This window comes from Leguminivora glycinivorella, chromosome 3, assembly GCF_023078275.1.
Source record: "Leguminivora glycinivorella isolate SPB_JAAS2020 chromosome 3, LegGlyc_1.1, whole genome shotgun sequence".
Classification (NCBI taxonomy): domain Eukaryota; kingdom Metazoa; phylum Arthropoda; class Insecta; order Lepidoptera; family Tortricidae; genus Leguminivora; species Leguminivora glycinivorella.
The window spans coordinates 17,392,888-17,411,273 of record NC_062973.1 but is presented as its reverse complement, the minus strand read 5'-3'; the positions used below and the strand labels follow the sequence as shown (position 1 = coordinate 17,411,273).

Below are 18,386 nucleotides of genomic sequence, written 5' to 3'. Positions count from 1 at the left end.
ATCAGGTGTGATCGTGGTCAAACGTCTACCTATTTATACAAAAAAAAAACCGTACTTCATTTTTTTAGCGCCATCCTATTAAATATTATCGTAACTACACTGATGAATTGATGATGTTTTTCAAAATGTGTATTGACGCGATATCCTGATATTAAAATAAAGAAGCATGTCTTATAAAAAATAAAAACACGCAATAGTTATTTGTTTTACAAGGGGGCAAAGTGGTTGTTTAACCGCACGTGCCAATATTGATACCCGAGCAAGCGAAAGATTCCAATATTGAACCACGAGCGAAGCGAGTGGTTCTAGAAATGGAATCTTGAGCGTGGCGAGGGTTTTAAGGCACTAAGGTTAAACAAACTTTGCCTCCGAGTGAAACACAAAATTTTTCACCACACCAACATGAACAAAATACTGACTATAAAACATCAAACTAAATCAAATCTACCAATTTATTCAATATTTTTGAAACAAAATCATCATTTATAGATAAATTCTACCAGCCAGCTCAAGATATCAAGTTAAAATTTGTATGAAATTACTTTGCACTCTTGTGGATAAAATGCAATTTTGCTATCTGTTTTCGTATAGCAAAGTAAGCTTTTATCAGTCAGTGTGGTGAAAAAATATTTCGGAAAAAGGATTTTGGCCACTTCCAGGCTGCGAAACAGCGCCATCTAGTTTTAAGCCTAAAAGGCACATACATTTCAGGGATACGCTTTTTTTGTATGGATTTTGTCTGTCCCGTATTATATGGTCCTTGCTAAAATGTACATACCTCAACCTCCTGCATTTTCGTCAGATTCTTCATTGATCCTGCAAAGTCTGTTTCTGCGTCCGCACTGTCCACGGTCATGTTAAAACTACTTAAAACCCATTCCACACACAACAGTTCAAATGTCTACTATTCACTATGCTTTTCATCATGTCCTTCAGTCCGAGAAACACAGGTTGTGTCCACGCCCTAAGAAATAGGGTGAGAATCGGCACCTGCAAGAAAAAAACATACATATAACTCATATGTCTGAATTCCCAAATAGGGTACTTAGAACATAATATGTCACTGCATCACAATCTAATTTTCTATCAACCCCCAATTTGCCGAGAGTGGCACTGAAACAATACAATACAATACAACTATTCTTTATTGCTCACCAATTATAACAAGATGACATGAAAAAAAATTAAGCACTTAACTTTAATTAACTATGGTAGACAACAGGCGGTCTTATCAGTAAAGAGCGATCTCTTCCAGACAACCTTTGGGTAGTGGAGACAATACACAAAAAACAACTGATTTGAGTAGGTGATGCAGTGAGTGATAGAAAACGTCAAATAATCTTAAGTAGTCTCAGTTTTATATTATTCTGTTAATATATAATTAGTTTCATATTATTAAACTGCACAGGTTTCATCGTCACTCTTGGGAAATTGAGGTTGAAGGAAAAAGAAATTGTGATAATGCAGTGACAGGTTGCCAGCCCATCACACACCGCACAACGGAATCCATATCCCACATTCGACTTCTACGAAACTCACGGGAGGAAATAGAATGGAAAATTTTTAACCCGTCGCGTCGCCATAAAGGACATGAAAATAAATGGAAAAAATATATAAGATCAATATCATATCGGCCATAAATGGCTTCGTATGCAGTAAAGGGTTAAGGCACTAGTTTCTTAAACAAATTAATTGAACTTGACCTAAAGCACCTTCACTTGATGTTAACGAAAATGAACAAAAAGAGGCTGTAGATCGCTAATAACAAATATAACGATTAGAATAAATTATAATGGCTTACATACATATTTATTTTCATTTAGTTACATCTAAATATATAAAAGAAGAAGCTGACTGATTGACTGACTGACTGACTGACTGACTGACTGACATATCAACGCACAGCCGAAACCGCAGGTCCTAGAGATTTCAAATTTGGCACGTAGGTTCCTTATGTAGTGTAGAGGAGCACTAAGAAAGGATTTTCCAAAATTCACCTCCTAAGGGGGTCAAATGGGGGTTCAAAGTTTGTATGGGGAAACAAGATTAGTTTGACTATTTTATTCGAAACTTCACAGGAAGATTCCTTAAGACATATGACTGAATACGTGTTTCAGGTTTTTTGAAAATTTAACCCCTAAAAGGGTGAAAAGGGGGTGATAAAGTCAAAAAATCAATATGGGTATCGTTTTTATGGTTTATCGGGTCGCTGATCACGATAAATACAACGTTTTTAAAATCTAACGAGGCGGAAGTGAAATACCTTCTCCCCTGTTGTGGTGCAATGGGGTTTAAATATCAAAAATATATATAAAAGAAGATATTGACTGACTGACTGACATATCAACGAACAGCCGAAACCGCTGGTCCTAGAGATGTCAAATTTGGCACGTAGGTTCCTTATATAGGAACACTAAGAAAGGATTTTTCAAAATTCGCCTCCTAAGGGACTCAAATGGGGGTTCAAAGTTTGTATGGGGAAACAAGATTAGTTTGACTATTTTATACGAAACTTCACAGGAGGATTCCTAAAGACATATGACTAAATACATGTTTCAGGTTTTTTGAAAATTTGACCCCTAAAGGGGTGCAAAGGGGGTAAAGTGAAAAACACAATATGGGTATCGTTTTTATGGTTTATCGGGTCGCTGATTACGATAAATACAACGATTTTAAAATCTAATGAGGTGGAAAAGAAATTTTCTCCCCTGTCGTAGTGCAATAGGGTGAAAATATCCAAAATAGCCATAAGAGGAGCACTAAGAAAGGATTTTCACCTCCTAGCATGATAATTTGACAGGGGCAAGGACAGGGACAGGGACAGGGACGGGATAGGGTTAGGGTTAGGGATAGGGATAGGGATAGGGATAGGGATAGGGATAGGGATAGGGATAGGGATAGGGATAGGGATAGGGATAGGGATAGGGATAGGGATAGGGATAGGGATAGGGATAGGGATAGAAATAGGGATAGGAATAGGGGACGGGTACGGGGACGGGGACGGGGATAGGGATAGGGGAGGGACGGGGACAGGGACGGGACGGGGACGAGGACAAGGATAGAGATAGGGACGGGGATAAGAATAGGGATTGGGGTCGGAATAATCGGTCGGCAATCGATATCTAGGCAGTGTAAAATGCAGGTGGCTCAGTGGGAAGGGATTAGTAAGTAGGCATCGGCGAGTATCCTGCATCCGTGATAACTATTATATTCAATGTGCTGTAAGAAGATCGTTGTTTGCTAGCAGCCTTTCATAAATTTACGTTTGCAATAAGTATAAGCAAAATGGAAAAAATTGTAAGCGATAATGCAAGGAAGTAGTTTTTATCCTACCGACCATAGCGTCGAGATACTGGCTATGTGGGTTGTATGAAGTTTCCCCAGTATAAATATTTATATAGGTAAAATACATACATATTCATACCTACTACCTACGCTGTGGTCGCTGTGTAACAATTCTACAATCATTGCAAGAATTTCTTTTAAAACAATAGTAATAATTATGTGTAAGGTACAGTCAGCCAAAAAGCAGTGTAAGGTTCTTGGCTGACCGTACAGCAAATAGATCAGTTACAATGGCCCCCCAGTCGAGAATTGCCCCGCTTTACCTTAATCGAAATAATCGCGGACAGATGTACCTACAAAGAAACCTACGGATCCAAATAAAAATCTTATTTTTTGTAAACGTTTCAATAAGAATACTTTTATTACGCGGGCGAAGCCGCGGGTAAAAGCTAGTAAATTAATATCTAGAATACCTGCTAGCCTAACCAAAGTCGCAAGCGTTTACGTTCCGTGGCGATAAAAACGCCATTGACTCTGTCGTGCCACTAGGGAAGAGCGATGAAATATATAGCTACGATACGCTACAGAGCGAGTTTGATTTGCATTCTTGTCTACTCTCCTAAGGCTCAAGGTATATTAAATTGAAACAGTTCTCAGAGTTGCATTTGTTTTATTTCGTTCTATCAAAGACAATAGAGTCTATATACAGAGTGGGGCCTGTAATAAAGGCGAAGAATTGAACTGTAGGCTATTCTCCTTATACTGATCAACATTTGTTCAGTGACTTTTAATAGTTATTTGTTATACAAGGGGGCAAAGTTGTATTTTAACGCCGAGTGTGGAATTGAAAAACGAGCAAGTGAAAGGATTCTATAGTTGAACCACGAGCGAAGCGAGTGGTTCGAGAATAGAATCCTGAACTTGCGAGTTTTTTAACACACGAGAAGTAAAATACATTTGCACCCAAGTGTAACACAAAACTTTTCCCCTCACTGTAGCGAGGAAACTACAACGCGAAAAATGCGTTTATCACTGCTTCCAACAGTTCCACAGGTGGTAAATCATCTTTATTACTAGATTCACCTACTTTTAGTAATTTGACTTTATTAAGCAGTTAATTTGACTTTATTCAAGGTCAAATTACTTTACCCACTAGTGGATAAAATGCGTTTTTACCCGCTGATATTGAAGGACAAAACACGTGTTTCCGAGCTAGTGAGGGGAAAAAATTATTAAGTCTTTAAATTTTTAATTTTTCATACAAAATAAATATTAGCTTCAATGTACGCCATTACTGTTGTCATTGACGTTGTCTGTCACACTTTAGACTTAACAGAATTCGCAATACATTACCTCTTAGAAAAAACTTTCAAGGGTGATAAAAATCAAAATACAAGTTATTTTTAAAAGTCGCCGAACAAATGTTGATCAGTATAAGGAGAATAGCCTACAGTTCAATTATTCGCCTTTGTTACAGGCCCCACTCTGTATAGACGAAGTAATATAGGTCTTTGGTTCTATTTTCAAAAGAAATCAAATAAACTATATTCTCTGCACTATAAGTTAAAATTTTAGTATCACCCATCACCCTGGCTACATAGTTAAAGAACTAATCGTGCTCCGTAGCGAAATATCTTTAGAAGATACCTTAATATAACGATATAAATAGACCCAAATTGCAATAACTACCCGGACAGACTTCATCTTTCATATTTGCATAAAATTAAAATTTAAAGTCACGATGCATCTTAGACTGCCATCTCTCAACACAATCATGATTAAACCAATTGCACCTCAGCGCCATCTAACCGAGCATCAACCGAAGAAGAACTTTAGGTTTCCGAGGGACGTAAGTTTTACATGTTTTTGGTTCTGAGTGATTATTTCATTTATTTATCTTTTCTCTTAGGCTAGGTTTTTTACAATATGAGTATAAAAGTAAAATAAAAAAAAACACTTACAAAACAATATAAAACATATAAACACATTATAAAAAACCTAACCTAGGGTGCCGCCAGCAGCGGGGCAGGGCCCAAGCTGCCGGTGGTTAGGGCTGCAGAGAGAGGAACCGTCGGACTATCCGCGCTGTGTCCAAGATCACCGCCTTCTGCATCTGGCCCTTGATCCAGCCACCTAGCGAGAGTCTCTTAAGATGTTGGTCGAGACTCATCGCTATGAGACCGTTCGCTGAAACGACTATCGGGACAATGATCGTCGAATCAACATCCCACATGGCGGTTATCTCGTGAGCTAAGTCTAGGTACTTACTGGTGAGTACCTAGACCTAGCTCACGTGAGTATTATTATTATACTATGGGCATTTTCAAAAATTGGGACCCAAAATTAGTGAAAGTTGTTAAAATTAACTCGGTGTCAGTTTTGTGACGACAGTTAACAATTAACTTTTGTGTTAATTACACAAATTATAAGCAATAATCTACATTTAGAACATGAAACAAGTTGGTTTTTAGACAAATTTTATTCTTAATTGTCGTCACAAAACTGATATTGAGTTAATTAACCGACTTCAAAAAGGAGGAGGTTCTCAATTCGACTGAATGTTTTTTTTGTTAACAACTGTCACTAATTTTGGGTCCCAATAGGCTAGTTTCCTACCAGTCAAATCAGCTTCTTTTTATGAACTGTCAAAACAATTTGCTAATATGGAATTACTATGAAATACTGAGGAGTGACGTCACGGTCAATTCATTTACTTTATATCTTTCTCTTTGACTTATTAAATAGAAATTATGTTTAAAAATAACTACTGTCCATATTTTTCTTCTAATTATGTGGTGCTTTATTTCGTGCACTGCCTAAAATATTTTATTTTAAGTATAGGAAACTAGCCTATTTCTGAAAATGCCCTTATATTTCTGTGATAGATAAATCCCAAGGGATATTCCGCACACTCATAAGCCTGAGGTAAAGTTTCCGCGAGTCGCAAGATTGTTCGTATTCCCATATCGGTGTCTCTATCAAGCGCACTCTAGATTTTTCTTTGCAAAGCTAAGTGAACTGATATACGAAGTTTCTACATTGATTCACAAGTGTATTTTATGTGAGTTCAAGTTCAGTTTCTGGTTTTACAGTTCGTAACTATGTTGAGAATACCTTGATACTTATAAAATGTATTTTTATTGAATTTCGTTAACTTCGACATATTGTTAGGTCCGTTATAGGAAACAGAATGGCATAGTTAGTTAAAATTTGTATTTTTATAGATGTTACATCAATTGCTGTTGAGAAACGGGCTTTACAATTAACTCTACTAAGTAAGTGTCAAAGCTATGACATGTCAATCTCATATCGAACACACAAAGCCCGTTTCTCAACTGCAATTGATGTAACATCTATCGCAGGTGTATGGTATTTGTTAGGAAAAAATTACGAGTTAAAAAAAATAACTATCCTATTCTGTTTCCTATAATGGACCTAACTATATGCCGAAGTTAACGGAATTAAATAGAATAAAAAATAAATAAAAATATTTATTGCCTTAAACCATACATAACATTTCATATTTATAATGATAGTAACACGGACAAGGACATACTATCCAATAAATCACGGTGTATATGTGATTTGAGAGAGCAAAGTACAATAATTTGATACAAATTTTAACTAAATGCTTAAAATAATCGATAATACACAATGACGTTCAATAAAATATACTTTTAGCCTTTTCCAGAGCCAGAGTCACTAAATGAGGTATTAATATCGATACAAAACCTCGAATAGGCTAGTTTCCTACTAGTCAAATCAGCTTCTTTTTAAGAATTGTCAAAACGCTTTGCTAATATGGAATTACTATGAAATACTGAGGAGTGACGTCACGGTCAATTCATTTACTTTATATCTTTCTCTTTGACTTATTAAATAAAAATTATGTTTAAACATAACTACTGTCCATATTTTTCTTCTAATTATGTGGTGCTTTATTTCGTGCACTGCATTAAACATTTTATTTTAACTATAGGAAACTAGCCTATTGAGTACATCACTAGTGTTGTTGATTTTCATATAAAATATGGCGGGGCAATTGACAACATTTCATATTTTCGACTACTATTTTTTATTGTTTGGTTTGAAAGAACTCAATACTAAAAGATACACGTATTTTTTATTTTTCCAAAAACTGCTATTTTAATGAGAAAATCCCTTCTTATTACTACTTCGAGCAGAAAGAGCGTAAGTTACAAACGTCAAGACACTGCTTCGTGACGTCACATGTGTTGTTTCATAAACCTAAGAAAACGACAAAATCATATCTAAAACAAAGTTTTAACAGTCAGCTCAAACAGTCCGGTATGTCTGACTGTCAAGTGTCACTGTCAACCAATAGTGAATGACTACGAACTATAGACTAAGCCATGAAATGTTTAATATATTTGCTACGAACTGTGATAAGTGTCACTGTCAAACTCAAGTGACATCCCAACTGGAAGATTTTTTTGTTATAGTGGCAGCTCTAAATCAGCTATTTGACGTCACTTCCCCTTTAAACTATTTTTAAGATTTTTTATACTAAAAATACGAAAAAAAATTTTAAAAATTATTTATGTGATCTACAAGCGTATATCTCAAAATGGTTTTCGATTTAGGGACATTGAAAATTTTGAAACGTTGTCAATTAAAACTACCAAATAGTCGAAATTAGCCTCCATCGCAATTTAAGGGGAGCAATTTAAACTATTGCTTAAATACTTTTAAAACATGAAAATCAGAAGATTGAAGGACACACTGTACAAACTAAGTTTATAATTATGCAACTGTAGAAAAAAATGTTAAATCACATTAAAACCATATTTTTTATGCAATGTTTGAGAGGCTGTGTCTCAGGCGCATACTACCAGTAGGCCTAGCACATGATGGCCGCGGGAGTATGTCGCCGCGAGATAGACTACCCGTCCTTATGTCATTAATACAGTTAGAAGAAGACGTGGCATCTATCTCGCGGCGACATACTCCCGCGGCCATCATGTGCTAGGCCTACAGTTTCGTCGAAAACTTCACGGTCGTGTAGATCAGAGATCATTAGGACTAACACCATCTACGGTGAAATGATGAAAGAGCTTATATGCTATCTGTAGGCCTAGCACATGATGGCCGCGGGAGTATGTCGCCGCGAGATAGACTACCCGTCCTTATGTCATTAATACAGTTAGAAGAAGACGTGGCATCTATCTCGCGGCGACATACTCCCGCGGCCATCATGTGCTAGGCCTACTGGACATATATGGATGTACAGTAAATGATGTAAAATATGGAAGATATTTCGATTAGTTACAATTGCCCCGTAGTTAGTTACTATTACCCCGACTGACCGTATTGTATTACAGAGATACTTAAACTTTTCTCGCCGACTGTTGGGGCTTTTAAAGCATTCGATATTACCGAGGGCCAAAGTTTTACGAACAATTGCGGTAGCCAATCCACATAAAACTTTTTGATTAATCGTACATTCAAATACTTTTCATTAGTTTAAGTTTGTAATTCCTATTGGAATTTGTAAGTAGGTCTTAAAATAGCTTGTTGGTTTATGTGCCTATATGTTGCATGTATCCTAGCGAATGATCTCTGAAACTAACCTATTACCACAAAATTTAAAGTTTGAAAAAACCCCGACCTAGTGGACCGATTTTCATGAAACACTCCCGACTAACTCAGCTTTAAAAAAAAATTAAATCGAAATCGGTTCATCCGTTCGGGAGCTACGTACTCTCCAGACTTGGCACCTACGGATAACGCATTGTTCAGATCGCTAAGCAATGCCTTGAATGAAAACAAGTTCGATGATCAAGCCCATCTACGACAGTACATAGCTGAGTTTTTTAATCTAAACCTAAGAACTTCTTCGCCGATGCTATTCATTCTTTACCAGAACGATGGAGACAAGTAGTAGATAACGAAGGCCGTTATATTTTTGATAAATGATTAAAATAATAAATTAAATAAAAATTACAATATTGGTTATGATTCGCTCATTACTTTCTTACCAACCCAATATTTGAAATATATCCAAACAATTATATTTTTATTTTATTAACCATAACATTTAAAAATTATACACCGTGTTTTTATTGTTTTCCGTTTCATTCGACACGCAGTTAGGTTAATCACCAGGAACCACCCTGTATATCCCTTTTCGTAATTTTTTTTTCCTTTCCATACATAATAAATGGATTAATCCTAATAAGGTCTAGTTACCCTCCGGGTTGGAAGGTCAGATGGCAGTCGCTTTCGTAAAACTAGTGCCTACGCCAAATCTTGGGATTAGTTGTCATAGCGGACCCCAGGCTCCCATGAGCCGTGGCAAATGCCGGGATAACGCAAGGAGGATGATGACATAATAAATGGATTAATTAGTGTAAGGAACCATAACATCAAAGTCAGTGTCAAGTGTCTGACGGCAAATGTCAAAACAAATAACATAAGGAAGTGGTAAGGGATGCCACACACGTGTTCAGTAATTAAATTATTGTTTTCGTAAGAGTTAGGACGCTAGTTTCTTAGAGAAATTAATTGTATTTGACCTAAAGAACCTTCCCTTAAAGTTAACGGAATTCAATAAAAACAGGGTGTATTGTGTGGAGTTTTCTAGGTAGGCTTGTAAAGATCAGTATCTACGAGAAAACTGGGGATAGGGTGGCGTATGTTGGACTTCTTCTAAAAATAACTATCATAAGTATAGGTAGTATCATTAGTGCTTGAAAAGGTGCGAGACGTGGGTGACGTTATATTACTCGGAGGAAATATAGACTGGAGTAGCCTTCATGTTGCGTCTACGTACAAATAATTCTGCCGAGATTCGCGGGAGGTGAGGAAATAACACATGTAAAGGAGTACTCACAGATGCAAAAAGTATTATTGTCAATACACACGCACATTATGATAAAAAAATAACACATGCTCATTATAATGCACACAGACATATCACACATGGAAATACTTCGTAGAAACACAGTGTATACGGACACTAAATGCGCACGTGTGTGTCTCAAACTATAGGGATGAGGCAGGCATCGATAACTGAAGTCGATGATAATGAATCAAGGTAATTATAATTTTAATGATGTCGTTGCTTTTTTTTAGATCTGTTTAATGTTTGGCACTATTATAATCATATTAAGATTCACTAATGACAATCCTGGGTATTAGGTATCACGCGGGTGGACTAGCGATGGATAATAGGATTAGTTGGTAAAGAAATATTTGACATTTTGACAAAACATTAATTTATTTTTTCAGACTAACTAATCAACAACGTATACTGCGGTTGGTGTTACTAAAATCATTATAGACAAACTTGGTTAAATAAATAAACTAGAAATGGTTTAGTCTTCATTAACTGTTATCAATACTGGTCCAAAGTGAAAAGTTTATTAAGTACAGGCCTACATGTAATAAAACTGAAATCATTCTCTTTCGGAAAATTGCAAATATATTTCAAATTAATTGTGTGATCCAGGTTTGCAAATCATACTTTTTTATCGATAGTTGGTATTTCATCGACCATGCCCACATCTCTACGACGAAGTCTCGGTCGGATGATTTTTCTAATTTTCAATTATCCTTGTCAATATTATTATATGCTCTATTCTAATTGCAATTAGGTTAATTCTTACAAAATATAAAAATGAAGTCTCGTGAGGAGTGCGCCTTTTCTGGATTTTTTATGAATAAATTGATATATAAATATCGACTCTATTTTAAATCACATTATGTAACTTCTTAAACAGCAAAACATCGAAGTCTCGTGGGGAGTCAAGTGTTCGTGACGTAATTTATACCCACCAACAAATTTTAAATCGATTGCATTCGATCACATAAATCGATATTCGATGACGTATGACAAAAATATTATCATTTAGATAATAAAAACAGTAATACAACAATATTAAAATTACTTACAAATGGAATATTATGCCATCTTTTTGCGAACTTGAGGTATTTGAGCGCTTATTACAAGTGTTCACAGCACACGCGGGCATTTTTAATTACCAGTGATATGTGTCGTGGCGATTCTGTGAATGAGCATGAATCGATTGTGAAATTGTATTTACGTGACTTTATGAACATTTGTTCAAGTTTTTTGGCAGAGGGGTAAGTAACTGAAAGGCTACTCCAGTGTATATTTCCTCCGAGTTATATTATTACCAAGCTTATTACTGTTGGAGGATCCAACAGAAATTAAACCTATTTTTATACATGTCGGTTGCTATGGAAACGTTTGTTGACAACAATAGAAAAAATGTCTTCTTGAATACCTTCTTGATTCATACGTTGATGTGAGTACATAAAATAAATGGTTGTTCACCCGACCACCCATGGAATTGTTATTTCTCGCCCACTAGAACCAGCTGCACAGCTCTACAACAATTACCAAGCTTAAACATGTTGCCAGGCCGAGTGATGGCAGGTGGACAAACATTTTGACAGAATAGTGGTTGTTTTCGGATGTAAGAAGCGCCGTACGGCGTACATCCGCGGTTGGCTCGTTAGGTGGGCGACATTAAAAAAACTGCAGCTATGAGACTAGCCCAGGGGATCGATTTTTGAATTTCGAACGCACGATTTCGCCGTTCGAAAGTCTGTGGAAAACGAAGTAATGCTATTTTTGAAAAAGGACCGCTAGTAATTTTAAAACTAGTGGTAATGACCAATCGTTTTCGATTCTGTTAGTAGAATTTAAATCGCTAGTAGTGGAGATATTATTGAACGAATTTCACGAAATCGAATGGCCGAGATTCAAAAATTGGCCCCCAGGACGGGGATAAGTGGCGTAAACGAAGTGGTGGGATGCCTCGTCATGGAATAGTGGGCGATTAACATCTGAAATAATGGCGATGATTGATGATTGAAAAGAAAAACGCAATTGTTCTTAGATTTTTATTAGACATAAAACTTAAGTAACAAATAAATAATACATATCTAACTCTAAAAATAACAATAAAAAACAACTTAAAATTAAATTAAAAACTAAACTAAACTAAAAATAAACTAAAATACGTCTAAATATGGCCCCCGCGGCATGGTGCCAAAGATGCTGGCAGCATTCCCTCGCTGAATAGCAATGCTAATGCGTTGCGAGAGATAGCTGCCAGCTCTCTGGTCACCGGTAGTTTCTTTGAGCTTTGCGCTCAGCTCTTTAAAAACCTCACGGGCGCTTGGACCCCATGGCCCTAGGGTCTCGACGCCAACTGCCCTAAAATGGTATTGGTGTCCGAGACCCCGATATTTTGTCATCTTTTTTTATTTCAGCCGCCTCCGCAGCTGCCCCAGCCCTGTTTGAGGTTCTTGGAAGATGGGAAGGTGCCAGTGTATCGACGCATGTGGCGTCCCAGACTAGCACCCGTCCCATCTTCCAAGGAACTAGGGTCATACCGTCCGGTCTCTTGCCATCGTCCCTCGAAACGCCGTTTGGTTCAAGGATGGCCGGCGCGTTGACGGTAGCAAGAGACCGGCGTATAATGTCATTCAGGGCAGAGTGTCTGGAGAGGCGACCGGCACTCAGTTGACAAGAAAGGCCATGGTGTCCAAGCTCGTCGACGGTTGTGCCGCAGGGGCACCTATGAGGGGTGCAGACCTTTACTCCGAGCCTGAGACTCACGGCTAGGCGCAGGGTATCAGGCTCAAGGTAGGTACCACTGGGAGGGGAGGGTAAGCGTGCAGCCACTGACCGGATTCCTTTTCTGCGGCTGCGAACAGCCGCGCCCGCGTTGTGGCAGTGGTACTGGGACTGGAAAGGAGTTCGTCAAAAGTAATTTTACAAATAGTGTCGTCCCAGCAACGTTGGATATGTAATTTTTCAGGTAAATTTTGGCTCGGACAAGCCGTCAGCCAAGCGTTTCTAGCGTCCGTCAGGCACGCCGTCTCGTAGTTTAAAGGGCAAGCCCTTAATATTTTACCCACGAGGGCGGAAGTGCCGGATGATAGAAACGCCGGCAAAGCAACACTAGAAATTTTGCGCGTACCCAACCCGCCGAATCTGATGGGAAGGGACGCCTGGTTCCAGGAATGCTCGCTGAGCTGAATGTTTAAAATTGACTCTAAGGAGGATCTAATGAGGTCGTCAATAGGTGATAATAAATTTTGATGCTTCCAAAAAGGGCAGCAGCGAAGCAAATAGGTAAATTTAGGTACAAATAGGCAGAATTTTAAAATAGTCAGAGCGGAATGAGAATTTATCTCGAGTAAGCGATCGGCGCAGTTTTTGAATTTGGAAGTCGCGTTTGTAATGATGTTAGGAATAGCTTCTTCGAAGATGGGTGACCCTAGGAGGTTTAGTGAGTCCTTGTTGACAAATTTAATGTTAGGCGTAATTGCTAGAAATTTTTGAATGGTGTCGGGATTAAAACTGGTGAGATATAATTCGCATTTATCAGAATTTAATTCAAGTCCAATTCGTTGAAATTTATTTTTTATTTCCAATAGGTCAGCCAATACCGTGTTAGCATCACCTCCTAGGGTACCGTCATCTAAGTACCATACGTTAAATTTTGAATTTAGATTTTGAATAATAGGATTTATGGCTAGCCTAAAAACGGCTGGTCCGAGAGGGTCGCCCTGCTGGCAGCCTACTTCAGAGGAGAGTTCATGGGTTTTGTATATCAATTTTGAGGGATTTGCGTAGCAATTTAATAAATAGTTGTAAAGTTCTGGAGTGTGGTTATTGACTTCTGCAAGCAGGGCGTCCCTATTGAGCGAGTTAAATGCATTTTTGACATCCAGTTTAAGCACTACCTCACACTGGTCATTGATAAGGCAGGTGCGGAGAGCGTGTACTGCCGCTTCACACCCACCCCTAGTCCCAAAGCCGAGTTGTACAGGGTCGAATTCTTTTTGTAATTTTGTAAGTATGACAAAATATGACAAAATATCGGGGTCTCGGACACCAATACCATTTTAGGGCAGTTGGCGTCGAGACCCTAGGGCCATGGGGTCCAAGCGCCCGTGAGGTTTTTAAAGAGCTGAGCGCAAAGCTCAAAGAAACTACCAGTTGTTCTACGATAAGTTGAACTTTTGCCAGATTATACCTAATTAGTAATAACTACTAGTAGGTAATGGAGCTTTAGTAACTATGCGCATTTTTCATTAATATCGACGAAGACATTTTCTTTTAATAAGATATGTAAGTACTTCGATATTTCTTTGTTTTCTACTATAATGCTACCAAATGAAGAGATTATTTATCCAAGAAAATAAATTGAATTATTCTAGCGTATCTTTATGCCAACCACGTGTGTTCAGTTAAAATAAATGCTTTCGAATATTCAACCGCAAAACACTTTGTAGACCAAACATCGATGGAGCAAGACAGGAATTGTAAAAAGGATGAGAATATGCGTAAACATGTTTCGTAAAGCCATGAATATACTTGATTAAACATTTAAACCACCGTTTTGACGATTTGATCCATATCCTTTACTTTACTTTACTTGATATACATATACATATCACATGTGTAAAAATATTCTCGTTCTTTGGTTGATTAATATTTGACAATTTTCAATATTCTTTGGTTGATTAATATTTGTCAGTTTCTTTATGGTTCCGAGACGCACTTTTCTTCTTAGACTTTATTTGTCTTTTAGAGAGTTATATGTGTCTTTGGTATTAGAACTTGTTCCTGTTTCCATTCGTATGGGTCCGGCTATACCACAGGCTACAGTTCATTTAGCAGGTTACGAATATTTCAGGAAGTTTCGTATGTAATTAATGCATGTGACTGAAACGCTTGAGAAACAACAGCGAACGTGTGGATAGGTGTTTCTCTGTTTTGCTCGATGTTTGCAAGTGATCGTCATTTGTGTTGGTTTTTGCAGAAATCAAAGAGTTTTCGACAAACTAACACATTAGCCAAGCAAGGGAATGCCGTATTTGTTTTCAGTATTATTTATCTAGAATAGAAAAAGCATTAGACTTGTTTCGTTCACGAACTATGAACTGTTAGGAATAAAATCCCATCAATGACCGAAATGAACTGAATCTTTCCGTGCTCTGTGAATCGGTCTTTGCTCATTTAGTTCAGTATAGGATCGGCGAGCGCGAGCGGTTTGGATCGAGAACGAGTGTGTGACTGCGCCGACCGAGAGCGAGCTATTTAGCAAAGCGACACAAAAACGTCAAGTTTTCATATTAAGATTCGGTTACTTACAACCTTTCGGCCTGGAATTGTTATTATCTGTGGAATATTCGTATCATTTTGACACTAGTCGATCCCATTCGTTCTGATCTTTCCTACCGTAGTGGTCGCTGGTCTGACTGAACTAAATGAGCAAAGACCTAAAAGAGCAAACTAGTTCGTGGGAGCGATTGAACGAGATCGGAGCGCTCCGATCAATGAACGAGAAACGGCACAAGCCTAAAAAGCATTACTCGGAATTTAACAAAAACATTGTTATAAAAATTGCGTTGAAACGCCACTGAGAACCTTCTCACATTCACTCAGCTTGGTATCAAGGCACCTTTTAAATACCTTGACGCTGATCGTCCTTGGTAAGCCTTTGCCATGTGTTCAATGTTTGTTGTTTACCAAGCCTATGGAACCGCCATAAGAGGTGAAGATGAAATAAAAATGTAGCGTAAAGCGATGGCGGAAAGAAGTGACAGAGATGAATGACTCGGAGCACTTCCCGATATTTTAGGCTAGAGAAAACGCAGAGAGGCTGCTCTACGCAGCGCTAAAGAAACTCAAATCTAAAATACGGTGGCAACTGACAATTAAAGTCGCTTTTCGTTTGGTAAGTTCTATAAAGGGGAAAGTTAGTGCCCATGCCCTAACAGAAGTTTTGTATTAATTGATAGATCAGCACCAGCTCTTGCACCAGTGTGCGTAGTCGAATGCACAAACGCTTCACGAAACGGTCACGAATCGTGAGCGAATCGAAATAAGGTATTCATTATTTTTACAAGTTTTCATTCAACTTGCCTTGTTAGTATGTTAGTGTGCGTCAAAAGGCAGAAGCTAAATTTGACCCACTTTCCGGTATCCGATTGAGCTGAAATTTTGCACACATATGTAAATCACGTGACAATGCAATATTATGGTATCATGGAGCTGATCTGATGATGGAGTAGAAAGGTGGTCATAGGAACTCTGTCATGAAACGTCGTATCCCATCGAGTAAAGGGTTTTTAGAAACGTCTCAGAGAGCAGTAGATGACTGTTCAAAGAAAGGTACAGTCGACGATAAAAGCTTGTGCCAAAAATGAAATTTTTGCAAAAAACTTATTTCGACCTATGTACGTATGTATGCATGTGGCGACAGATATGGCCTATTTATTTATCGTATGGTAAGTTTACAATCTTACCTACATGCAAATGACAACTTAAATTTATAATTCCGTAACTATAGTCCATAGCGTTGCTCGTGAGGATTTCGAAGTCCGAGGGTGACCCTTCGTAGCCTGTTGCCGGGGCTTAAGGAAGCACTTTATCAGGAAGCACAGAAATTTTATCAATCCCAACATTTTAATGTAATGTAGTTACATTTCAGTTTAGTAATACATTATTAAACTGAACGTCTACATTATTTAGGCTATGGGGCCCAAATACATACATACATACATATAATCACGCCTGTATCCCATAAAGGGGGAGGCAGAGCACATGAACTACTAAGTTTCATTCAGTGCCACTCTTGGCAAAAAGGGGTTGAAAGAAATCCAAATTATGACATTGCACTGACAGGTTGCCAGCCTCTCGCCTACGCCACAATTTAACCCATATCCCACAGTCGACTTCTACGACACCCACGAGAAGAAAGGGGGTGGTGAAATTCTTAACCCGTCACCACACGGGACCCAAATATCAGTCTAAAATAAATATCTATATAATTTTATTGTCATCTAATTTCCTTATTCGACATTTGTGTTCCGTAGGCATTATTGTCTTCAAATTTATTTCCTCTTCTGAAATATCGTGCATAACAAACTGACTTGTTTATCATAAATGAATATTATTCCTTTCCGCGGCCCAAATTATCCTAATAACATGAATACTATCAATGGGGCTTTGTGATTAGAACGATTCTGATGACATCGTTAAAATCGGCTTGAATCGAACAAAGCTTCTAAATCTCGGATTTTCTAAAGGATAGCGGTGCCGTGCCAGTATATCGGATGCCCCTAAAACCAACGCAAAAATGAAAAGAGGCGGGTTTCATTTTTGCGTTTTTCATCATAGAATAAAATACACTTCATTGGCCTTAACGTCTATTGCAAACAGTTTATGTGACTTAATAGACCGATGCGAGACCCATGAGTACATAGTCTACCGCAGTACTGACAAGAGACGTTTTGGAGATCGCATCAGACATTGTAATCTAGATCTAAGATTACCTATTTAGAAGCAAAAAAAAATCCTATTTAATTTCTTAATTTCTATGAATTATGCCGAGACAGAAGCTATTTTAGACAATGTATGTTAGCTCAAGTTTTGTTTTTATGCATGGTAATTTTTTTTGTTATTGTTAATTTCATGTACCATAAACAAAAACCTGGAGTTTATGTTTCTTTAACTTTATTTCTGTTAGGTAAATTGTAACTGGTACCCTGCGATACATCAGGCGTAGCCTAGTGCGTGGGCCCCTGTCACATTATGTTATGTAACTTTAGGATAATAAATATTTAACTTAGCAAAAGTCGGCGCTGAAACACCTCGGCGTCGCTTTTGTCTCTTATCAGCAAGTGCAGCAGCAGTTATTATCATCAATTCATCATCCTCCTTGCGTTATCCCGGCATTTTTTTCCACGGCTTATGGGAGCCTGGGGTCCGCTTTGACAACTAATCCCAAGATTTGGCGTAGGCACTAGTTTTTACGAAAGCGACTGCCACCTGACCTTCCAACCCAAAGGGTAAACTAACCTTCTTGGAATTAGTCCGGTTTCCTCACGATATTTTCCTTCACCGAAAAGCGACTGGCAAATATCAAATGACATTTCGCACATTAAATTCCGAAAAACTCATTGGTGCGAGCCGGGGTTCGAACCCGCGACCTCCGGAATGAAAGCAATCATCTTAGAATGAAATACACTTAGAGCTATCGCAATGACATTTATATGTTTGAAAATATAATTCTTTTTTTTTTATACTA

General features: G+C 37.9%; 1 protein-coding gene across 1 annotated transcript in view; it reads right to left on the bottom strand.

The window, feature by feature from the left end:
* Positions 1-981, bottom strand: part of LOC125224795 (tachykinin-like peptides receptor 86C) — a 125,014-nt gene extending 124,033 nt beyond the window's left edge. The window contains exon 1 of the mRNA XM_048128252.1: positions 779-981. Within this exon, the coding sequence (XP_047984209.1) occupies positions 779-856 (78 nt within the window). The 5' untranslated portion in view covers positions 857-981. The remainder of the gene's footprint in view (positions 1-778) is intronic.
* Positions 982-18,386: the final 17,405 nt, after the last annotated feature.